Genomic DNA, 26,123 nt, shown 5'->3' with positions numbered 1-26,123 from the left:
GCCCTACAAATAAGTTTTTTTAAGACTAGAAAAAGCTTAGATATTTCCAATGGTTATGTTAGCATAAAAATCATATTGTTAAGAATCCAGAAAAATATAAATGTTTCTCAACTAGAAAGTTGAGAAGCATTGATATTTTCCACTTACACAATATGTACATGAAAAAGAATAACATACCATACTGTATTTTGCACTGAATTGTTTTAAATTATATACATAGTTTTTAATTTCTTCAGAATTTCATTGACATCAAAACAGAACATGTTCTATAGAATAAATAAAAAAAATTATCAGGTGCTGACATTCTAAAGGTAACTGTAAAGGTACAGTATTGAAAAGAAATTTAGTCCACCCATATATTAAATAATCCTATAAAAACAAACATCACTGTGTATATACTTAAATCCATAACGAAATGTTTTACATATATGTATTTGTAGGCAGACTAAGTTTTAAGTCAGGACACCTCCTAGTAATTTTAAAAGTAGTTCAAGGTATTTGGTAATTTTAAGGTAACCTTTTTTTAGTTTTCTTATCATAAAAAGAAAACAAGAAAAACAATTCCTAGTTTTGATTTGGCATTTCAGTTCTAGATACAAAATACATTAACTAATTGCTAAATAGAAGCATTGTCCAGATTTTTGCTAAATCTATCGATTTAGGGGATTTTATTTGTTTAGGTGCGTTTGATTTGTTTTGTTTTGTTTCACTGTTGTTGTTGACACTCAAAAAATGCAGCACTGCACAGCTTTCATCATCATAGTTTTGTGCTGAATACTATAGAAAACATTTACTTGCCTCCACTGGTTTTAGACATACTAACAGTTTCTGTGGGAGATTTAGACAACCAATGTGCATTGTTCTGATCAAGTCAGGCATAGGCGCTTATGTAAATTTAAGTGAAAAACCTAAAAACATAAAAAGGTACAAAAATACACTCTCATAACCACACGTGATTTCAGAAGTAAATAGAATATTTAATGTCAGGGATGTATTGTTGCACCTGTAATATCATAGCTACACATGCAACATATGAAAATCCAGCTTACTGTTATGTAGCTGGGATTATTTTAAAGAATGGGTATAGTAAAATAATTCAACAGTTCAGCCAAAAAGTTAAAAAGGAACTCTTCTTTATGCAACAAGAAAGATTTTCTCAACAAGAACCTGGTACTTTTCTCGCTTGACACACAGAAGTTCATTAGGTTCAACACTAACAGCTCTAGTTATTTGGCAAAATTATCTGTCTAATCAGAGGAAAGAGAAAGAATGATCTCCTTCTCCTTAATCATCCACTCCCTCCTTGTCCAGATATGCTTTTGTATTTAGCATTACAAACCACATACAAATTATGATGCATTTGTATCATAAAAAAAAAAAATGAAAACTTTAATTTTCTGGCTTAATATATGTTTGTCTGCTTCTGAAGTAAATAAAAACACCCTTTTCTAAATATCTGATTTAGAAAGGGACTATTGTTTCTTTCATTGGCAACTCTCTTAAATGGTATTATTTTAGGAATATACCAATAATGTCCTTTCAAATACAACCCCTGCCAGGGTGAATACTTTACATATTAATATAGAGGACATAGTTTTAAAATATATATGTATTAAAAAAATTAGGCAGTATGCATCTGTTTTATATTAGGATAAAAACATTAAATTCCAGCGAAAATTCAGTTTGAACAAAACGTAAATGCATCTGTACACATTTTACTTAAAAGGCAAGCAATTTTTCTCTTCTTGAAATGAAGAGCAACATTTGTATTATTTTGAGATATTCAGTTGTAACATTATTGTATTTGCAACAGCTGATTTAAAATTTTATTTAAAAATTTAGATAATTATTTTTAAAAGAAAACATATTTAGGAACTTCTTTTAAATGTAGGTAATATTAATCTTGCTACCAGTTTGTAATTCTCCATCTATTTATTGTATTCACTAGATCTTTCTCTTGTTTATATATTGGATGTATAATAATACAGTATCTAACATATTAGACCAGAGCGGTCTAGGTGCCAGTAGAACAAAGATACGGCAAATATTTTTTTTTTTTCTTCTGTTGAAGCCTAAAATCCATATGGGCACTAAGTTAAAAGGTATAAAATGCTACAAAAAATTAAGAAATTGAAAAATCAAATATTATCTATTTGGTTTTGTTACCTGTATGACCACCATTTTTTAAAAAGTACTTAACTCCTTGTCTGTCAGGGAAACTGGAAAGTGCACTTATTTTCCTTTTACAGATAACAGGTTCAGAAACTGATTTGGATGCAGGAGTGAGAAACCTAACTCCTATCCAAAATAAGTGCTCTGAGCTATCCAATAATGGTATCTTTCACCACGCAGGAAGATTAGGTTTCCAGGTTTATGTGTATGCTCCTGGCTATATTCAAATTTGTGCTGCAAAAAGGAGAGTATCCAAACCAATTATGAACATAAGCTTACGTATGCATAAGAATAAGCGTACATGTGTAATTTATTTTGTTCAAATGCTATAGGAAGAAACAAAATGGAAGTACCTCAACCATTATTTCATGTCAAATAGATTTTATAAAAATTAAGGACTGCAATTATGACATTTGCTTACTCACAAAGCAAATTCATTACTTCCACAGGCATCACTCTCATCCTATTTGCATTACCGTAAGTTCAAAATCAGGCTCAAAAAGTATAATACTTCTTACCCCAAAAGTAATCCAGCTATGACAAATATAATAGAAACAAAGCAATTCCTCCGTGTACACTTTCAGTGAAACATGATTGTGCCTTTAAAAGCCTTGACAAAGGTCAAAGAAACCTGGGGCATAAGAAGGGCTCAAACCAGAGAGCAGTTTGTTGCCCTCAGTTCCCGATGAAATCCATAGTCTGATGCAACTCTGCCCTTCAGAGGAAGGGGACTGGTACTTAAGGGATCCCAGCCACTGTGTCCAGAGACACAATTCAAACTGCTTTTAAATTTTGCCACGAGTAGCTCATATTCACCCTTGCATGCTGAAAAATCCTAGACCCCTAAACTCGGTATCAGCTAATTCCCTAATCCTTTTCCATTTATTGGCAACCCACTTGCATAACCCTATGCTGCATTCATATATCATGTCAGAATTGCCTAAAAGTCCTGATTTACCAAACTGAAAGTCCCAGCTCAGTTAAGTGAGCAGAATAGCATCTACTGTGGAATGCCAGATGTTCGGTGATTATGCTCTGCCACTTCTCATCCTCCCCAGTGCTGCACAGAGATAATCTACACTGAGCAGCTATGAATGCATATGAACACATGCTAAATATTTTCATGGGAAGCAGAAACATGACCAAATCCGCACTACTACCCATGTCCTATCACCCCAATTCTCATTCCCACTCCTCTCATGCAAACACCTCCAACTACCCATAGCAAGGTTCCCACCCTTTCACTTTCCTACTGCCTTATTTCTTTGCCCTCCTCCTCTCTGATGACATTTGGTCTGGTTATATTATCCCTCCTCACAGTCTCTAGAATTGGGGGAATGGCAATCACAAACTAGCACCTTGCATGACACCCCGCTAATACAAAGTCTACGCTGGCATGACACATGCCTGCATTAAATTACATCAGAAGAGAAATATTATTGATTATACAAAATAGCATCAAAACTTGCAAAAAATCCCCCCAACAATTCAACAATGAAAATATTTAAATGCATCAGCCTCTGTTTATTCCACCTCACAGAACTGTTTCTAAGAGATTGCACAGAGATTAATGAACCAAGGATCCTTTTTATCTATTATTCAGGTTTCCTTTTTCCTATTTTATTTTCAGCAGTGTAATTATAACTCATTCCATGAATTTTCTGCAACAGTTGTTCTTTTTCCTTCTATTAAATCTTTCAACTACTTGTCTAATGTCGGTTTATTGTTTCTTGACAAAAAAACCACTTTACAGAAAAGGTCCCATCTAATCTAACAAATTCATCTTAATTTGTCACAATTCTACATTTTAGTCTCTCTAAAGCAAATAAGTGAATTCCCTTAAAACTCTAAATTGCTGCATTCTATTTCATTTTGTTTCTGTCTTCTTGCTCATCAATTATTTTAAACTCTTTAAAACTCCCTCTGGCCTCTGGATTCTATGTTTCAAAATTTCATGCTATTTTAGCTGCTCATGTGACTACAGGCTTGGAGTTGGTGAGAAGGTGTTCTGAACACTCCAATTACTGTAGAGAACAGTCAGTGAGGAGTAAGATCACCTAGGATTTTTTTGTGTGGAAGGCTAAACACACTGCTACACCAGGCTTGTGAGTAGTCCCATACCATCCATCCTAAACTGAAGTGGCAGTATAACAAAAATCTGGGAGAAAAATCAACTAAAGGTGTGATAGAAGTTCCACTGAAATCAAGCAGAAAGACAACTAAGTACATTACAGGCAAGATGATGCCTGCATGCACTTAGAATTCACAGCCATGCTCTGTTGTATCAGGCAACTCCTGGAAAGCCCCTGGCTACAGAGCCACTGAGAACCACAAGTTCAAGGCAGCACAAGCTGCTGAAAAGTCATGAGTCATCTCATGTATACAGCAGGCAGCCATGCCAGGCGGCTGTGGACAGATGTTGTTCAAGTCAGGCTCAGCTTCCAACAGCAGCCTTACACAGCAAATCTCTACTTATTGCACATACATAACCTCAGGGAAGTTATTGGAATTTCTCTCAGTATTTTCAATATCTCTGGATTGGATTCCATATCGGATTCATACATATGCTGAAATACGAATTTATTTTTTCAGAGGAGTTGTTGTTACTGAACAAATTCCTGGTTGCTCAGTTAAAGATTATACATTTTGGCTTTAGAGAAAATGCTTAGAAGGAATAGAGACATCTTTAGAGACTTTTTTTTAATAGTTTGCTTGATACTTATTTACAAAAATAGGTACACATCCATTAAAAGAGAAGCAGTTCTTTGTAAATTTAGCTAGATCATAATGTAAATAAAACTAGCCCATAAATTGTTATCTTCCCTATGTTTAAATTCTGTAACTGTCATTCCAATTCAGTTTCTCTCTTCCTACAAAAGAATGTCTAGAACTGAAATATTGTGTGAACAAGTGCAATGGATTATAGGAAGAGATTAGATGCTACTTTGTTCCTCAGCATAATGCACTTTTTCTTTTTCTTTTCATGTTTGTGTTCATAAGATTTTCTTCTCATCACAGGCAGTATATATACCTGTAGTATTCCCTTCACATACTTTGCCTGTAATTATTCCAAGACGAATATAATTTTTCTGTTTCCCTATGTTGCTTCTTTGTGGTATTTCTGACCTCATAATTGCAGTTTCTTTCAAGACAATTCAAGGTTAACTTAATCCATTGAAAAAATATCGCAACTATGAGTTTTGTGTCAAATCACACTAGATTATTACAAATATAATAAATTGACAGAGCAAATAGATATTCTAAAATGTTTGTTTTTATCTGCCCGTACACTGCAGGAGGATTTCGGTCTGATACTGACACTACTGTTTATCGCAAGTGTTTATTTTGCTCCAGTTCTTAGACCTCCTCTCTCAGCTGAGGCTGCATTTATCATTTCAACTTAGTCTCAAAAACTCAGTAGAAACCTAACTTCTACTTAAATACTCGGGAACAATTTACATCTGAAATCACAAGGCTTAGAAAGTCAGAACTAAGCAGGAGAAATATTTACTAGAGATAAGACTGTGTAAGGATGTTTTGCACAAATTGCTCCTTTGGCTTAAATCAATACTATTTTTCAATTAGCATTTGATATTAAACCTTGACTCTTTGAGGTACTTAAAAAAGTCACTCCCACTTCTTTTAGTAACTACCTAATTACAAATCTGCCCACTTTTAAGTAGGAACATTAAGATTTTTCTTTCATGCTTTTAACTGAAGATGTAATTTGGAATGCAAATTTCTCACAGCAAGGAACTAGCAAATCATGTTTAAAGAAACAAGAAAAATATTCTCTGGTGCCTTAGTTATCTTTCTGTCACCAATGTGTGCAGGCTCTAACTCATAAATAGAAAAAAGGCTTCTTCTCTCAAAAGAAGAATGTGTGCACAGACAAGTTGTGTACACAGAAAGAATAATTGCTAAAACAATGTTGGTTATACAGGTGGCTGATTTTATAAAATTATCTAGTCCTGAAGAAAGTATTATTAAAATTTTACACTCACATATGCACACACAAAAATCTGAGTAGTTTCACAAGTATCCCTAAAGAAAACATGATTCAAAACTGTGGGAATGGAGTAAACCAACTCCTCCATGAATTCTCTATGATACATAGTTTTAATAACACAGAGAAGAAAGTTAACTTTTCTAATTTTTTTTCTCAGTAGCATAAAAACAACATTCCATATTTAATGCATTAATGTTTCATGAGTTTCAAATTACATTTGCAAAGAAGTGTAATGTATTTTGAAAAGCTTCATTTATACTTTTCACTTTTTTATAATTAAAAAAAAATGAGCTGGTTACATACTAAATTACACAAGAGAAAAAATTAATAGATTTTCACTCAGTTGCAGAGAATGCAGTAGACATAGAAAATTAGACATCCGTATTGGCTGTGCTGTTGTTCAGATGACGCATCTTTTAAAAAAACAGAAAGCAGGAATACTAACAGCTCTGTCCAGTATTGTCTAAAACCTTCAGTGACGGTAGAATGTTAACCCTATTCTCTATTTAAAAGCACCATAGTTTCCCTTCCACCTGTCTAAAATTTCCCTTTTTTTCTCTTCCTTATGTAATTTGTTGCATGGTGTTCTATGAACACCTGCCAACACTCCACAGAGTCAAGGATGGGTTTCACAAATGCATGAATATTTACAGAACTATTGAGTACAGCAATTTGGGATACTTCTAACTGAAAGAAACCATATAATGTAATTTCATTACTGGAATTGCTGAAAAAAACACTTCTAAACACAAAATATTTGACAAAAAATGTAGATAATGTACATTATTTTAAAACCAAATATGCCTCGCTTATGGTATCACTAAAACTCCTGCTGTTTTACATTAGACAGGATCTAACTTATGAACTCATAAACCCCACTCCAGTTTCTAAAGTTAATTGATCTTCCTGACAGAAAGAGGGCCAAAGTGCATGCCTCCCTTCTTTTATCGCTTTCCCAGTCACGGATCTGTAGATGTTACTTTGGCTCCTCCTAGCTATTAACTCATTGTCCAAAGAAGCATCACACTGGTTACTTTCCTGACACATCTTCAGAAGGTAAATACATAGACGACTAGGACATTTCTGCACTCCTCAAGAGAGTCCTTAAAAGGCGGCCTGCATGAGCTCTACATGCACTCCCCAGCAGCAGATCAGTCATAAACTTGCTCTGAATGACAGGCTGTATTTTAACTAGAAAACTTACACTTGATGAGAAGCGATTATTGGAAGAAATCCTATGGCTGAAACTAAGAGGTTAATAACAAATTTTGGGTGGTCTATGAGCAGGCACTTAGGAACCAATTTTCCGTCGACTTCAAGGAGACTGATGCTTCCTTTTTTTTTAATGGCCATGGACCTGCAAGTCTGAGAGAAAACTAACAGTATCTTTAAATATCCCTTTGACTGGAGTAGAAGTTTTCAAGATGAAGATACACTGTTAAAATTACAAAGCATCACAGCTATCAACAGTGTCCAGTTTTCAGTATAAACTTTGATAAATACGTCTAGAATACACAATTATGTTCTTCTAAAAGAATCAATACAGAAAATTGTATGCTGTAATTATGTCACTTAATTAAATTCAGAGGAAAGGATAGCCAATAGAAATGTGCTAAGGGACTTGCCATTTCTCTGTTAATGACACTTTTCATTGATACTGACTAAAATTTGAAAGCTTGGAAAAACTAAACCCTGGATATTAGAAATACATTGAGATTTTTATGTTTTGACATTGATGGCCAGATCACATTATTTTAACAGCATACTAAATTTTTCCTAAATTAATTTAGGATTTCCATCCAAATATGAAATCATGTTTCAGCATTACTGGTAAGAATACTGAAAATCAGTCTCTGGAAACCACATTTTAAAATTAATCTACCTATTTATGGGACTGACAGGACAAAATAAGGCTAAGAGTTTTATTTTGTTTTCAGAGGATCTTTGCCACAGTTGATTTCTACAAGATGTGTAGCACAATAATTCAGCATTCATTTGGCAATTCAGAACAAATTTTAAGTTATCAACTATATGTCAACTGCAGGAGACCTCTCTTTTAAAAAACATGGAATTAAGGTGAATCAGCAGAACCATTTAAATTCTATGGCATGGAAAATAAGGATTCATAATGACCATTAAAAAAGGGACATTTCTCTCTTGCTCAAAGCTCTTTGAGATCTTTTTGTGGGAGGTCAAAAGAGAGAGTTGGATCACCAACTTTAGGAGGACCTATATCGTTACGCATATCAACAGGTTTTTGATTCTCAAAGGAAGTGGGTAAAATGCTCAGAAAATATGACAGTTGTTAGTCCCTTCCTTAAAATACACTATTTCCATATTTAATATTTTCATGCTCACAAATAGTCCCCAATTTTGCTATTACAGCTACCATATTCTGATCTTTTGAAAATTGAAGTTTTAAGTGAGAATCTGTGGGACTGAAAAAATGGTAGATATTGAAAGAAGGAGGTATAAGAAAGTGTAACTAGATGAATGTGTTTTGTCTAAATTAACACCTTTGAGTTTTCATGGCCATAAAATAAAATAATACTAAACCTTAATATCCCCTCCTACACTATTTGTAATTAAAATTCTGGGGTAATTATTCTGTTCTCCATAAAAAGGAAGGGGAGACACACACAAATTAAAATCCTTGTGGTAACCCCATTAATTTCTCAGGCCCATGAAAATAAGAGCATATTTATTCTTGTTTTCCCCTACAGACATTTCTGTATAGCTTCATGGTGTTTCTCGCTATAAAAGAAAATTAAAAAGGAAAAATGGCACAAAGCTAATGACAAAATGTTTTCCTAAGAGCTATATAAATACAGTTTTTCTTTTGAGTTCTTTACTGAAAACAGCAATTTTTCTTTAGATATAAATACATGATAAGATGGCAGAGCCAAATAGCTTTTAAAAGGAGGAATATTTTAAACGTTATCTAGCTAAGCACAATCAAAAAAAAAACCCAAAACACCACAAAACAGTAAAAGTCCTTCTCACCATTCCCACAAACATATGATTTAATAGAAAAACTTACATAAAAATAAATAAATGAAGCAAATCCAAACCCATCTGAATATATATCACTACTATAGATACTTCTATATGCACACACACTACTGTGCTGTAAATATATACTGCTACAGAAGAATGCATAATACTTGATTTACTTGTAAGTAGAAAAAGTCCTCTTGCACTGAGTATCTAGTGAACAGCTTCAGCTTAGGTAGACGCTATAAAAGTTACTTATTCAGCAGTGCCTCTTTAAATAATATTCTTGCAGTTCAGCTGATTTTAAAAACAATAAGGTAAAACAAATCCAAAAGAGTTCATATGAAAGACACGCACATATCTGTACTCTCTACAGACACAATGAGTGGAGCCCCCACTTCCTCCCAGGTCCATCATGTCTTAGAGTCTCCCAGCTGCAATCAGGTCAAAAATAAGTCTGACACACAGACCAAATGAAAGCTGTGCTCATTTCAAAATCAAGGAATAAAATGCACACTCTGTTACAAAATTATTTCAAGGGACTTTCCAACCTTTCTTGGAAACCAAATTTCTGCTCTTAACAATATCAGGTAATCTAAATAATATAACTTTGGTCTGAGAAGTATCTTTCATATCCAGTCTATATTTAGTTACACATATAGAGATAAGAAAAGACTGAACAGGAAATTTTTTATGGTGTATCTTGGTGTAACCTGGCACCAGTTTTGCACATGCACTTTTACTCAAACATCACAAAATTAGGGTAAAATGAAAGATACAACTTATGCTATCATCAATCAATACACATAAAATAAATATGGTGGAATAAAGGTGATGGAAAAGGAAATCTGGCTTCTGCAAAATGCACCTGGTCTACCTAGGTGAACCGGCAAGATTAACAGCACCAAGGGTTATGGTTAATTTGAACCCCTGGCTTTGCAAAAGACAACCAGCAGCAGAAGCTTGATCCTTTCTGTATTAAATAGTCCTTAACTAATAAAATAGAATGTCGTGTAGCAAGAGCTATTCCATGAAATTCTTAGGAAGACTATCTCATAGATGTGATTTGAAAATTGTCTTCAAAAGAGAAATGGAGGACAGTTAAACAGAAAACATGTAGATAACCATGTCTCTCTAGGTTATGAAAAATAGTAATTATTAGAAATTTTCATTAAAAAAAGGACATAGCTTCCTTAGTGTGGTTTCACTAATGGGTGTATGGCTGAATGGCCACACACAAGTATTGTGCTCAGTTCTGGGCCGTTCACTTCAAGAGCATATCCAGAGAAGGGCAACGAAGCTGGTGAAGCGTCTGGAGAGCACGTCCTATGTGGAGCAGCTGAGGGATCCCAGAGAAAAAGAGGCTCAGGGGAGACCTTATTGCTCTCTACAACTACCTGAAAGAGGGTTATAGTGAGGTGGGAGGTCAGCCTCTTCTCCCAGACAGCTGGTGACAGAACAAGAGGAAATGGCTTCAAGTTATGCCAGGGGAAGTTCAGGCTGGACATGAGAACGAATTTCTTCACAGAAAGGGTAATTAAACATTGGAATGAACTATCCAGGGAGGTGGTGGAGTCACCATTCCTGGAGGTGTTCAAGAAATGACTGGAGGTGGCACTTAGTGTCATGGTCTGGTTGACAAGATGGTGTTACATCATTGGTTGGACTTGATAATGTCAGAAGTCTTTTCCAACCTAATTGATTTTGGGATTCTGTGATGTCTCCAAACTTAATAAGCAGCACTACAGGACTCCATAGCTCTCTAATGCTAATAGAGTCTTCTGATAATTCATTAAAAACCTTCCTCTCAGAGTCTGACATTATGTCTCTAAGAAGGATCAGAGAACAGAATAAGGTAAAATCAAGCTGTAGGTCTCAGGAAATATATCATTAACTGCAACTAAGTTGCAGTTGGCTGGCTTAGAACTTAACATGAACCCCTGCTGATTTATATCTTTAGTTTATAAGTATATCTACTTCTTGGTTAACTCTTGTAAACTTGTAGTTATATGTGTTTAACCAAGATAGCCACAAGGAAGCCACAAGTAACTACTGCTGCAACAAAAAAAAGGAGTACTGGAATAAGTGGAGACAAGACAAGTTACCAATTATTTGAGTTAGCAGAAGCAGTTTTGATTGGTGCTAACTTAGGTCAGTTATCAAAGTCAACTTAGCTTATAAAAAATCCCTATAATTACAAGAGACAATTGAAGGTAAAATTGCATCCTCCTTGTTAAATGTGAAGATCCTGGATTTAGATCATACATGCATAGATCAGTAGGAAAACTGTATATATTTATTGTTAAACCACATATTTGCAAACGATATTGTTTCCATATATCAGTGCTCTGGGTGATATTTCTCATACAATGGGAGACAAATTTCATTAAGGCAAACTGTCTATAGACAAGCACTAGGCATATGCAATTTCCATACTATTTATAAATAATTTCATTGTGAATAAAAAGAACTGAATATTACATAGGCTATGCAATATAAAAACATTTATGAAATATTTACTGCAATAACAACATTTGAACTTAAGGCATTTTACAGCCTCAACACATTTTATAACTAGACTCTTTAGTGAATATAAACATAAAAGAAAGGTATCCTTATATTAAAAATATTTTTATAATAAAACATACACAAATTATTGGAATAGGTAATATCTAAATAAACATCATAGATTTGGATTTAAAAATGTAACTTTCATCCTATCAAAGCTGCAATCTTCTCCTTTTCTTACCCTGATTCACCTGTGTTCCTATTAATGTAAGGTAGGCATAACTTACAGTTTACTTTGAAATTGGATGCAGTAAAGACAACCATCGGCGTATACACATACATTGTGTACAGCCAATCAGTCTTTTCTGTGAGTGCTAATGTAATGTGCATCATTAATTATCTAATTACTTTTGACATAATTAAATCAGGAGTTTCTATAAAACAACCCCTTAAATGCTGACATACAAGTGAAATGCAAGCTGTAAAATGTCTTTAACAAACAGCTATCTGTTATTTCCTTCTGTTCCTAAAACTGTGGTAATACTAGTTCTAGACAATATTTACAGTTGTTTTATTAAACATTTAAAATTTATTCTTATGAATAAATTTTTTGCAAGGAAGTGATTATCTTTTGACTTGATTCCTTTTTTTTTCTGAATCACTTAATTATATGTGTGGACAGGTCTTACGAGCTGGAGGTATTGTATTTTGTTCAGTACTTTTTACTATAGAATGACATTAATCGTAGTCTAATCTATTTCATAAACTAGTTTAATTCCACAACTGTAACACTTTAAAAGAGTCCACATGGAGACTGCATTTCAGTATCTCATGGGTAGGGGGCAGCTGTTAATTTGTCATCACAATTACTTGTTATTACAATTACTATTAAGAGAATAAAGTCAATCAATTCTCACTGCATTTATAAGTTTGTTAAGTGGACAATAAGATAACCATAAAAAGCTGAGAAGCATTGAGCTCATGTACTATGCTATTTAGAAACATGAAAGAAGAATTTACACTGCAGAGGAACTGTGGGCTTTCAGAAACTTTAAAGAAATAAAAATCTAAACTGTATTTTTCTAACCCCATCCAAGTCACAGGTAGTAAGTTCACTTGAATGAGTAATTTATGTAGAAGTGTATTATTGTTTAATAATGTAAGGGGGGAAAAAATAGTCCAGCAAGACTCTGATCTCTAAGGCTGCATTCACTGAGGTGCCATTTGAAAAGCAGGGGAAAACAGAAGGTGAAACAGGCAGCAGACCGTCTGTACCCCCAGACTAATACTCTTCAAGGCTGCAAAAATTCAAATGTAAATCACTGGGAGGTAACAGACCAGTGAACTCTTAGGCTTGGAGTCTACAGTGACAATACTCCCATTGATGCACTATTTGCAAACTATGCCTCTTAGTATCGGCTATTAGTTGCACTGGGTCTAATTTTGTTTCAGGGAAACAACAACCAACCAACCAAACCAAACCAAAAAACCAAAACCAAACCCAAACTCAACAAATGTGAAAATAACTACAGGCAGAAAAACTAGGGGATAATACTACTGAATAAGGTGCAGTTACACATTGTTTTGATATAGACTATCTGAAATCTAGGGTGCAATGCTTTAGGCCAAGGTCTCATGAGATTCAGCTAACCTCTGGAAGAGGAAACACCTCCTATCTCTTATTCCCTATGGTGCTTCTATGATTTGCATACAAAGAACACTCCTTTTTCACTCAAATCAGGGAGACACCTACTTTAATGGTGGGTTTGTCTCACATCCGTCTATGACTTCTCACCATCTCATCTTTGAATTCTCAAAGCATGCAGAAGGCAGACAATGCATCTAGCATTCCACCTGCAGCAAAGTGCAGTGCTGCACTATACCAAACAGCTTGTAAAAGTGAAAATAATTCAGGTAGCACAAAAACCCCCATTAACTAATGCAGGCCCCAGGTAGGATCTTCTAGGGCCAGTCCTAATCACGTCTGACTCAACTTATATCAGACAGGAAAACATGGTATTGCCTTTTCTACATTACAGTCTGCTGTACAGGATCTGTCCTGGTGTGACAGTAAGCTCTACAGGCTCAATCTTGCTTTCCACATTCTCATACAACCCTTGATTATATAAATTCTGAACTCCCTAAAAGCCACTAAATTAAATTCCAAATAATCGAAAACTTGGAGTCAAACCTTCATGTGACTGATTCATTACGCAGCAGAGAAACAATAAAATCATCCAGAGCTGCATTCTGGAAATTGATCTGATCTTCTGTTTTCTCTGGGTCGTTCAAACAGCAAAGAGTGCACTAAGTGTCTCTTTGCCTGTATAACTGAGAACAGGGTTGGTTGGATTTTTCACCCAATACAAGTTTTGAGTGAAACTGTATGTCATCCAATCTGAGTATTAAGAACTCAAAGTCACAGCTAACCTTGGTTAGATCACAGAGTAACACGTTACCAACTTTCACTCAAGCTTATTTGGGATGGAATTTGAATACAGATATATCTGGAATTTTATAAGGTACTATTTATTTTAATTTTTATTGATAAAGGAATTATACTTAAAATGGAACAAAGAACATGAAGTAATTAAATACCCTTTTGCAAAGGACATTTGAAAACCTTCATCGTATATTTTGGCAAAGAGAAAAATGTGTATTCTCCAACTTTTATATGTTTAATGATCCTTTTTCCTAAGCAGATAGGACCTTTTCTTAGTATGGGGACATGGGAAAATGCCAAAAACCTATATATCATATCTACGAATATCCTTAAATGAAAGAACAACATCTTAAATTACAGTGAGGAACTTTTTTAACTCCTAATTCAAATACAATGAGATGATGATAACCCTACAAGTCTAAACAAAATGGAATCAATCCAAGAAAAGCATTATCTTTTTACATTCACTACAAAATATTTTAAAGTTAATAAATCCCACAAAAGTCATAAGTGTACTTTAAACTGTAATGATCTCAGCATCTTAACCAAAGTAACAATGATTTAAAAATAAATTAATTGAACCAAAAGCAGGCTTCATAAAGTCACACTACACTAAGATTTTTATGCTTTCTAAATCATCTAAATCTTCAAAAACACATACTTTTTCTCCCCCCCCCCTTTTTTTTTTTTTTTAAGTTTTACTTTATATGTGGGGGTTTTGTTGTTTGTTTAGGTTTTTTTTTTACCTCCTGATTTTTGTCTATGGGGGGAAAAACAACAAAAAATCTAACAACCAGGTGGAGTTCAAAACATGAAGAGATACTGATTTAAGACATTTATCCATTTTAATAGAAGGGAATAGTAATTCTGTCCATTATATTGAGAACATGTACCTTTTTGAAGGGGGGATGAAATAGGAAATGAAGTGATTCTAATTATTATCAAGCATAAAATCCAAACAAGATCCATGAACATGGAATCACATTTTTACTTACAGGACTATAACTGGCAGATCATTTATGACATCCTATGAATGACATGCCAGCAGTATTCAGAGACTTAGCAGTGAGAATCTACATCTTTCCCCATTTCTCATGAATGTTCCTGACACTTCTCCTACATTTAAGACAGGAACAGTAAACAGTGGCCCCTAAAATTTTTGTGGAGTGGGAGAGAAGAAAGGAAACAAGTAAGGAATATGAACCCAAATTATTACCTACAAACTTGTTCCAAGGGGAAAAATTGAAACACTCAATAAGAGTAAAATCCCCAAACTGTTTTGCATATAATATTTTTTAAATTGTTATTTAAACATCTTGGTAGAATCTAAAATATATATATATTTTTAAGGAAACAATGCAAACAAGCACTGAGCTCAGATACTGCAAAATACTGGAAAAAAGTGGTTAAAGAACAAGAGAAATATATTACAAGTAATGTATTAACATTAACCAGAAGAAAAAGTCTACAGTTAGTCCATGGAGTATAGGTTAATTCTGCTTAGAATTCAGACATGAAATGAAGGATTTCAGCTGAAAAGAAATAGGAAAGGTTACATCTAAAACACTGGAACCTCTATTGGAATCCTCTCATGTGAAGAGGAGAATAATTCTTCCTAGTCCTTTCTAGATATACTGTCTCAAACATTATTTATTATGTGCTATCCATAGTGTGCCACAGGCAACTTGTAATCAAAAAAGGAACTCTGTCTTATTAAACTAAAACAATATGGTGTACTAAATACTTTACTGATGGTCCAAATAAAACACTGTCTATTAGATAAAGTCTCTTTCAAACAGAATATTAGGTTTGTATGTAGACCTCTGACAGCATCATGTGGATGTAAATAAAATAGTTGTATTTATCAGTGACGAATCAGAGGCTGACAAAAGGTCAAATTGCTATCTCAGAGAACTACCATAGCAAATATTCCTAGTAATCAAATTAAAGTTATACTACATTTTTAATTCTATAGCACCTTTTAAAAGACTGCTAAATAGTTTTATATTGACTTTTATTTTTAATACACAGTACTAAATTTGGAAAGATCAAGTGATCCATCCAGCATTAGTCAATATGTGAAAGACCTTAAAAGAAAATAGATTTTCTCAACAGTACTGTAACAACTGACATTAAAATCAGGGAAACAAAAATAGATGAATAGTAAAGTTAAAATATCCAGAACACAGTATCTTAAATAAGCCTCACATCAAATTTCAAAGGCAAATTGAGACAATATCTCACTGACCCACGCTGGCTATTGACTATCCTGGGTTCATCATTAAAACTCAGTATTTGTGCATTAAGATTAAAGTACTGATAAAAAAAAATTATCATTTGATGCTGGATATTATACAGACTTTAAAAATCCATGTCTTAATGATAACAGAAGACTGAAACAAAACTTTCTTTCCCTTTTCTTCCTCCACCTCCCACAACAAATAACATATCAAATATGAGTTCATCAACCCTTTAGGAGATGTTAGTATGTTTACAGACAGCCTCTATTTTCAGATTCTACCTTTCTGTGATGAATGAGAAGATGACACTTCTGCAAGCAATTTTACAAACAGGAATAGGGCAGTTTCTAAAGTCAGAGAGGGACATCAAGTGCATTGATCATTACAATTTAGATTAAATTTTAATCAATTAATCTCCCAATCTCTAGCTATAGGTGTATTATTACATCACATTGCAAGCTATAGACTTTGAATAAAATAGAGAGATCATAGAAGCCAAAAGTACAAATTCCAAATACCAAGATTTTAATAGCCATATGCTTGTGCTGTCCCTGCTGAGTACAGGCAGTACCAAGAACACTGGCTCAGTCCCATCATGTGAAAAGGTTGAAAAGTATTATTTATTACAGATATTGCAGCAACCAAATGAGATAGATATGCTCGAAAAAAAAGCAAACTTGAGGACTGAATGAACAAAATCTATACCTATCTGCACTCCACAAAATTTATATTATATTGTACTAAATAATAAAATAAGACTTTCAGGTGCAATAACAAAACAACAAAATAGAAGATATATTATAAATTAATTATAAAATTATAGAATTATAAAAAATAAAATGCCATGGGGAAAAAATAGTGCTTTTAAAAAAGTAAAAATAAAAGGTTTATATAGTAAGTTATTGACTCAAAGTTCGCTATGATAAATCCTATTTTATTGCTAAGCTTAAGCCTATCTAAATTGTAAGGCAAGGGAAAAGGACTCCTACCCCTCACTCTCCTGACTCACTAATAAGTGTGAATGTGTGTTTTGGCATTTTATTCTCTTAAGCCAGTAGCAAAGGTCAGCAGTGGTATCAATTCCATGGAAAAAGGGAGGACTGGAGAAGGAGACCTACAAGTGTCCTTTACGGGTACACATCAAATAGCTAAAGGAGAAATAAAAACTTAGCTTTGTATTTTTATCCCTCTAAAATTAGAGTAACATCAGGAAAGCAGGCAGATAAAAAGAAAAAATAATCTTGTGAATTAATAAAAGTATGTAAACAGTTTAATTATAGAAATACTAGTCTAGCTAAAGTAACTTACTAAAGTAAGTATTAAAACTTGTACCTTTACAAGGTACTACAGAGGAAAAACAAGCATGCTTTATATGATGTTTAGTGTGTTATTTATCACTTTAGAGATGAAATTACCTCTTGAAGAGTACTTTGGAGAAGTCAAATTGATTTCCTCCTCCTGCTAAAGTAAAGCTCTATTCTGCCAGCTCCAGGGGCATCAGCAGAACAGCAGAACACTGTAGCTATATGTCTGCCAGTGTTTGTCTATAAACAAAGCTGAAAAAGTTTGTGAGGGTGTAACACAGAAGCTCTTAGTTTAAAAGTATAGAAAGATTGAGTTTGTTTCAGCAATAGGCAGACAGGAGGGGAAAAAAATATTGGAAGTTCTATTGTCTCTAATTCTATTGCCTCTTTGGTTCCTTCTTCCTTGGGAAGTTTGCAGTGTATGGATTTTTAATGTGAATAAACGTCCAAGGAACTTCCACTAAAAAAATAAGACATTTACAAGAACAATATTGACAGCTGTATAACTTCCTGGAACAAAGAACTAAAGAGAAAAACACTTACAGTGAAGAGGTTTCTGTTGCACCCCAGGCAACTCAGTATAATGCAACACATGACAGTTCTGAATAAACTTTTCTTCCACTAGATAAGGCATTTTTAGAGACTATCCTCTTCTTGAGAATCATAAAACAAGTAGTTCATGAACACCAGATTTTTCCAAAAACAATTCATCAAAAGCTGAAACTGCCATACAAAGGAGTTATGACCTCATTTGAATGGAGGCAAAGTGAGTCATTAAAAGGAAGATCTAATACAAGCCAGATTTCCTGCCTAGCTTCCTCTGACCTCTGTTGGCAGAGCTATTTTCTTCTTGTAGTAAAAAGTATGTCTAGAAATTGTTCAAGCTTTGTCAGGGGAACACAGCTGACATGCTTGTACAGCACAAGGCTCTCATCAGCTGTACTCATCAAAGCACAGACCCGACAATTCTCTACTTCCAATGACTTATGGGGGAGTCCTCCAACCCATCTTAAAAATCTCACTCCAACAGCAACCCAGCATTTAAGCTTAAAGCTTGCTTAATCACCTTTCTAATCTTTAATATAAAATATCATCTTCTCATGATTAAAATATTACAGAAAACTGAATGATCTTAAGCCTAATATGTTACTTTATCCACACAACAGAGTGTGCTGTGAATCTATCTTCCACCTTAACACTGAATTTCCTGACATCCATCCAGTTAACTAAGCTCTGTCATGTTATCATAATATAATATCTTGTGAGAAAACCCATACCTGAATGGTTATTTTCTATTGAGAGTCATCTTACACAGCCATATATCAAACCAAACATTTATTGCTGTTCTCTAATACTCTCCTATTGGGTGTTTACATGACGACCGACAGGTTTGAGATTATTGTGCTGGAACTTATTTCCATGTTACAGCCGCAGTGCAGATACTTGTCGATACACTGGTGTTGAATGCTAATCACCACTACAGTCTGGGAACAATTGCCAGCAACATCACTTATCACTAGAATGAACAGAAAGGCCTTAATTGCCTTATCATGTGCTTTGTGCTTCCTGCTGGAATGGCTAGAAATCACTAGAAAATACTAGAAGGGATAAAATAGTCATAAACCTGTATGAATTTCAATAGTTAATAATAAAAGCGGTTCCAAAAGTCACTTAAGGAACTCATTACTCTTCTTCATTTATACAATTCTGATGCTGTTCAAAAAAGGTCTTGATTACTTGTATGAAAATTGAATTGAACACAGGATATGAATAAAATGCATTAAAATATGTAATACGGGATATAGACAGGACACCAAGCATACATTTCACTTAGCCTGTATATTTAGCTATATTACTTGATAATATTCTCATAGAACAACTTTCTATAAGCATAAGTAATTTTAGCTATTGAAAAATCATTTAAAGTTTATACACTACACTATAATTCTGATAATATAAAATTCATAGAACAGATGCAAAGTAGGTGCTTCTCTTATGCTAATTAACAACATGCTCAAATCGTATTTCCTGTAAATAAAAGCACTTCTTCCTTTTTCACTAAATAATGATCATCAGGGTATACTTATAATCAAAAAAAAAGAAAGTGTGAAAGAAAAGTAAAATAGTAAGAACCCTTTAAAAACCAATCTTTCCTCTTATTTTCAAAACCTTCTAATTAAAATAAACAAAATACTAAAATTAAGAGAGAGAGAATAAAAACTGAACAGAGCTCATAAAATATCCCTAGCTGTCGGCAAAGATTTTATCTTTGTCATTTAATGATGATGAAGCCAAGTAACTGTTGCTGGAATGGAAGCAGGCTGATGACGAAGGCTTTCAAATTGAAGTGAAGGATATCACAATCTATATTTTTCTTATTAGTCCCTCTATCTGTACAATTTCTTTCTCAATTCCATTACTTTCTGTATTTGACATCCCTTTCAACAGATGTCATGTGTTGATCAAAGGTATAATGCTTTAATACGCTTCCGTTCATGTTAAATTGTTTCTTCATACACCAGCAAGTTCTAAGCAATTCACAAAATGTCAGCGAATCAGTAATTAATAACAACGTTAACTTCCAGGGGAAATTAGCTTGCGAAGGAAACTTTTCTGGTATTTGATGTTATTTGTGCAAGATCTGATAGCAACATTCAGCTAACTGAAACAGACTGTGTGAACCCTTAGCATATACTAAATACTTACATTATTTGAACACAAAGTACATTAGCAGTACATTAAAAATAAATAGGTATTTATTAAGCATGAATAAGTTCTAAAAAGCATGGTATGTAGCAATTTTAACAATTTTAATAGGGAAGACAAAATATGATAATTTGTGGACACAATCAACTGGATATTAACTTTTCCAGTTAAAATAAAAATAGAAGAGAATAATTAACATGCTGCTAAAGGACAATTTATGCATTTAAAAATATGATATGAATTAAACTTACTTAGATGTGTTTAGCATGTTTTTAGAGAGATTTAATTTTACTTCATTCTTCATCAGTAAATTTTCATTTAAAATACTTTTATATTTAAATAATGCCCCTATGTTACTGTCCACAAACACCTTTCAAAATTCTCCAATAAAGAAGTCTGTTTGCCATTCCTGGGTTGAATTCCAGCTATTTAAGCGTGGGTTTAGGGGTAATTCTATTATAATTTAAAACTGATCCAGGAAGTAAATACGTGTGTGCATATATACATAAACATATATAAACCAAGAGTTACTCTGTCTACAAACACACCAGTTTTGTATCCTTGCAATTTATCAAATGGAAAAAAACCCCAACTATTTAAAAAGATACTTTGCTTTCATCAGAGGTTTTAACGAAGCCCACCAAAATAAATTAAAAGAAGCAAAATATTTTCCATTTACTTTACCAATTTCTAACAAGAGTTAGATATCTATGGTTATGGGTGTATATATGTGAATGAACGAATAAACCTTAACCCACCATATCTTTTTCTCCAGTTTGCAAGCTGTCACCCGTGAAAAGTATGGTGTAGATGGTAGGATGATACTGTACCTGATTGGCTCTGGAGGTGGTCATGGGATCAGATGGAGAGGACTTGGTGGTAGTTGGGGAAGATGGCAATGTCTGGGAACAAAGCAGTTCAGGAGCAAATCAACCTTTACAAGCCTTAGACTCAACAGTTAAAAAAATAAATAAACCAACAAAATAACATAACTAGAAAATTAAAAGAAATAAAAAATGCCTAAGACAAAAATCTTTCTCCTACTCATTGGAACTTAATGGAATTTAAAGTCAATTGGATAAATAATGCATGTAAATATGCATGCTTATGCATGTAAAAACAAATTCATGACTTGAAATCAAGATGGTGAACTCACATAAATACTCAAAAATATGTTGACCACATGAGGAATATATTCTTTCCTCTCTCCTCCTCTTGGGGAAAATGAAAACTATAAGTAAACAAAAATTCCAGCAAGTTCAATGAGCACACTAGGAACAGTTATCAGTCTACGAACAAACAGGGCCAATGTCTGAAAGAAGTTAAGAGACATTTACTCTGGCACTTTATAAAGCACCACTCTACAGCCAGGACTTATAGCCAGCAAACTGTGATCCATACCTTACAACAGTTACGCTGAAGCTACCGCGTTTTTGGCAATATTCTAACTGCTAAAATATTCATTGATCTTTTTAATCTAGAAGCAGGTGAAAAAATGTAAGCATCAATCTCATGATGGATGAACATGCAACTAATATCTTCATAAGAAATAACTACAAAATATTTATGATCAGTGTTAAAAATGTTCATTTAGTTGAGCAAAGGTCAATAGCTTATTATAGGTCTGTGTTCAAAATAAACACAAAAAAGAATTAAGAGTCATATTTATTGATCATCTTTTCTAAATAATATACATACGCTTAACATTAATTCTTGAACATATTAAAAAAGCACTGCTCTGTTTAAAAATTTTATATACACATTTCTCCTTTAAAAGTATTAGATCTTGACAGAAAAACTCTTCTTTTCTTTTTATAAATGTAGTAAAAAAGTAAAATTCCAATTTTCAAAACATAACATACAATACTTATTCAAAGCATGTTTTTTGACATCTTTGCAATATATAAATATTATAAAATATCAAAAATTACACTATTTTTATGTCAAGAAATAAGTGTTAAAGTGCTATACAATGGAATTTATCATACGCTCATATAGTTACTAACCAAAACTATTTAGAAATAAATAAAGCAAAATGTCACACTTTCAGCAGTTCTGTTACTTACAATCATTGACAGTCCCTCATAAAATAGGTATACATACTTTTGCACTAAAACTCTTAATGCATATGAGAAAGCTGGGACACTGTGAATGCATAAAGTTGTGTATTAGCAAAATATGGGCTTGTACATATGCACACACAAATAATTTAGATGTATGTTAAACAGTATGAAGATCCATTTTTCATAGTTTGTACATAAACAGGCAATCAAAACAGGAAAAATAAAATCTTAAGAAACAGATCCCTATTTTGTGCTTCCAACTTGTAACTTATGTTGTAAAACAACAAAAACAAAAGAAAACATACACAGCTTAAGCATCAACTGGGACTCTTTCAAATTGGTTATGTAGAAAATACTGTCATGTATAGGTCCTTATTAAAAATATGTAGCTTGGCAAACTGCTATTGGTCAGCAGGCACTACACATTGTAAAAACCAAGGCATTTATAAAGGATTTTCCCATGTCGTTCTGTACCAAACATGGGACAATCACGAGGGGTTCATTCGTGAGGTGCTAGAATTATTTAGCAAAAGATGTGTCTGATTCCACAATAGTACACAGCTAAGCCTGTTCAGCTATAGAATTTACTCCTGATTTTAGTGAGATGATGCAGTTATTTCTCTTACCAAAGTCTGAAATTGCAAAAAGTGATTTTTATCATTTAAGGCTAAACAGGAAGAAAATACAAAAAAAACCAACGCAAAACAAAACCAAAAAAACCCCAACCAAAAAGAATGGAGAATTGTTTATTGTCCCAGTAGGTTTTCTTTATTATACCTAAGTATTAAACTCCCATCCTGAACTCTCCCAAAAAAAAAAAAAATTGCTAATGACTAAAATATTTAACAAAACTGATAGTTTGTGTTATCAACACCACTGACAACTAGGGGATATGTTACTGTAGATTGTTTTGGTATGCTAGGTTACTTATTAAAAGGAAAAATAGTTTGCTCTTCACAGCTGTTACCAAACCTAATTAGTGGATTTATAGGGAAATATGTAGAACACTTCAACATTGAATAATGACAATCGCTTATATCACAAATGGTTTAAGAAACTGGAAACATCTCAGATTTCAATTCATATCAGTCTTTCTAAAGCACAGAAATATGTGGCCGTGATGAAAAAGGGAGTGATGATAATCATTTCAGGTGACTGTTGAACTATAACATCTATTAAGTAGAAGCATTTCTTTATTTATTTTAGCAAAAGCCTGTTTAAAATACAATGGAAAAAAAGAGATTAATAAATTTAAAAACAAAGACTGTATTAATGAACAAAATCAACTATAGAAAAACACCTTTTATTCCAAAATAAATGGCAAAATACTGAAAATAACAGTTTTTTGTCTTGTGGTTTTGGTGCTTTTTTTTCTTTGTATATCAGGTTGTTTGTATTTGAGGCTTAATCTCCCTCACATTGTTTACTGACATAACTACCTTTATTTTTTCATATATATATATGTATATATATACAAACAGATATATATATATATATATATGTAAAAGAATTGACTGTTTTGTAAAAATTTCTCCCTTTTCATGCTTCTATGTAATTTGGAGATACACCTATTTATTTCTTTCATTTCAAAATAACACAAAATTATTTCTCAAACATAAAAAACCCCACCAGAAACAGGCATTTGGAGTTTGTATTGAATTTTCACTGGCTGATAAGTAATTTGTTGATACTGTCTCAATTGCTTTGCAAAAACTTTTCAGCAAAATTGCTTCTTAAAGAAAGTTGAATAGAACTCAATATTCTGACTTATTATGCAGCACAGAATGTTTTTGTTTTTAAATTGGCAAGTCTTTTGCATTAGGTGAACACTCAAATTTAGTAGTTATTAGGTTTCTGAGAATGAGATGTATAAAGAGGTTAGAAGATGAATTTATAAGTTTCAATTTTTGAGTTTGCTACTTCCATAGTGTAACTGAAGATTTCCTGAAATTGCAGGTTGACTACTGGCAAGGTTATAGAAAAAAAAAGTCAGAATTTCTACCATACACCACTTCTAAGACTTGCAGAGTATTTTTTAAGGCGTTTCTTGAATAGCATAGTCTAAGCCATGATGAAATTAAACTTCTCTGTTTTCTTAAATATTATTACCTTTCCTGCTACTTATGAGACAATTAATGAGTTACAGATTAGAGTGTGTTGTTTGTTCTAAATTTACACTTCTAGAACACATATTTGAGAAAGCAGATTTTAAGTATTTAAAAGGGAGCCTCTGACAAGGCTAATTTTAGAAATAAAATTCTGTTTGAGTCGTATTTGACTTGCAGTATTTTCTGAAAGTCCAAGAAAATACTACTACTTTTCTGTGCTCACCGATATTGACTGTACTGTGAGAGACTGCCCTCAAGGAGCACAAGACACTAAAGGGTGTGAAGAAATATGGTCAATATATTCCATTCTTCATATTTTTTGATTAACACAGTGAAGATATAGCTGTATCATGGCAGTATAGATTACATACAGTCCATCTGCATGGTGTTTCAAAAGGTCTCTGAGTCCTCTTTTGATTACAATGACACCCTTATAAATATATTTACACTAAAGAAATTTCAATACTTACACCATGGGTAACAAATAATAAAACTGTACTGAGACAATTAACTTAATTCTCAGTACTAACTAGGATAGTTATATATTTAGGGGTAGAAAGAAAAGGCAGAAAATACTATTTGAAACAGGGTTACAGATGTGAAAACATAGAAAAAAACATCATTTAAATGTGAAGGTGAGACTGTATTTACAGCTTACCAATTTCTAGTTTCTCACTACAGAGCTTGCCAAACAAAGGAAATCCTGGTAATAACATTACCTGCAATAAATAACTATTAAGACTAACCTAATACCAAGTATCAGTCCTGCATATATGAATATTGGTGCTTTTAATCACTGAAATTAGTGTGATAAAACTTATTTGCTTATTTGCTTAAGTATTAATATTTTAATGCACTTTAAGAAAAGGTGTTATCTTTGAAAAAATTGTATTAAAACAGTTTAATACCTTCTGCAGCTACAATGAGAAACAGGGAGCACTGCAAGGCCCCACTGTTCTGAACAACCTAAAAGACTTACTAGGCTTTCAACACTATTAGATAAGCCTTTCTTAACTGACTGCTTGCTTTGCTCAACAGAGAGTCTTCTTCACATCTGCTGTGATCTCCTTTAATCTGTAACTTTGGCAAAAGATTCTTATCTTGGAGATGACTATAAATATGTACACATTTCAAAAAATAGAATTTGGATAAAGAAATAATCAAGGGTTAGTAATTTGCTTACAATACAGACTCTAAAAAGGTTGCTTTGATGACTTCAGTGATCTATTTTTTTTCCTACCTTTTCATTTCTGTAAAGAATAAAAAAAATAAATTTTTATTATATTTCAATCTTCGCATTTGGTTTTGCTTTTTTGTGGAAGAGGAGATAGGGCATAGAGAAATACAGATAGACTAAGAGGTAACTCATCCCTATTTATGAACTCTTGGGAGCCTGACTTCAAGAAAGGAAAAAAACATGGTTAAGTATGATCTTGAAGAAAGATGATCTCATGTTCTGTCAAAGACAAGAAGGGATCAGAAACTTAAAGCAAACCACCAGGAGTATTTGGATCATCAGAGCAACTCTGATGAAAGGAACTATTTAGAATTTATACTACAGTGAAAGGGACAAAAA

At 33.3% G+C, this 26,123-nt stretch overlaps 1 protein-coding gene across 5 annotated transcripts in view; it reads right to left on the bottom strand.

Moving 5' to 3' along the window:
- NOVA1 (NOVA alternative splicing regulator 1) overlaps positions 1-26,123 on the bottom strand; it is a 147,292-nt gene that overhangs the window by 7,982 nt on the left and 113,187 nt on the right. For 4 of the 5 annotated variants that reach the window (XM_039552573.1, XM_039552576.1, XM_010391774.3 and 1 more), the window contains one exon: positions 21,207-21,278. The exons of the other annotated variant lie outside the window; for it this stretch is intronic. In XM_039552573.1, the coding sequence (XP_039408507.1) occupies positions 21,207-21,278 (72 nt within the window). The remainder of the gene's footprint in view (positions 1-21,206; positions 21,279-26,123) is intronic. 5 annotated transcript variants of the gene reach the window in all.

Source organism: Corvus cornix, chromosome 5, assembly GCF_000738735.6.
Source record: "Corvus cornix cornix isolate S_Up_H32 chromosome 5, ASM73873v5, whole genome shotgun sequence".
NCBI classification, from domain to species: Eukaryota; Metazoa; Chordata; class Aves; order Passeriformes; family Corvidae; genus Corvus; species Corvus cornix.
This window is presented reverse-complemented; position numbering and strand designations above follow the sequence as displayed.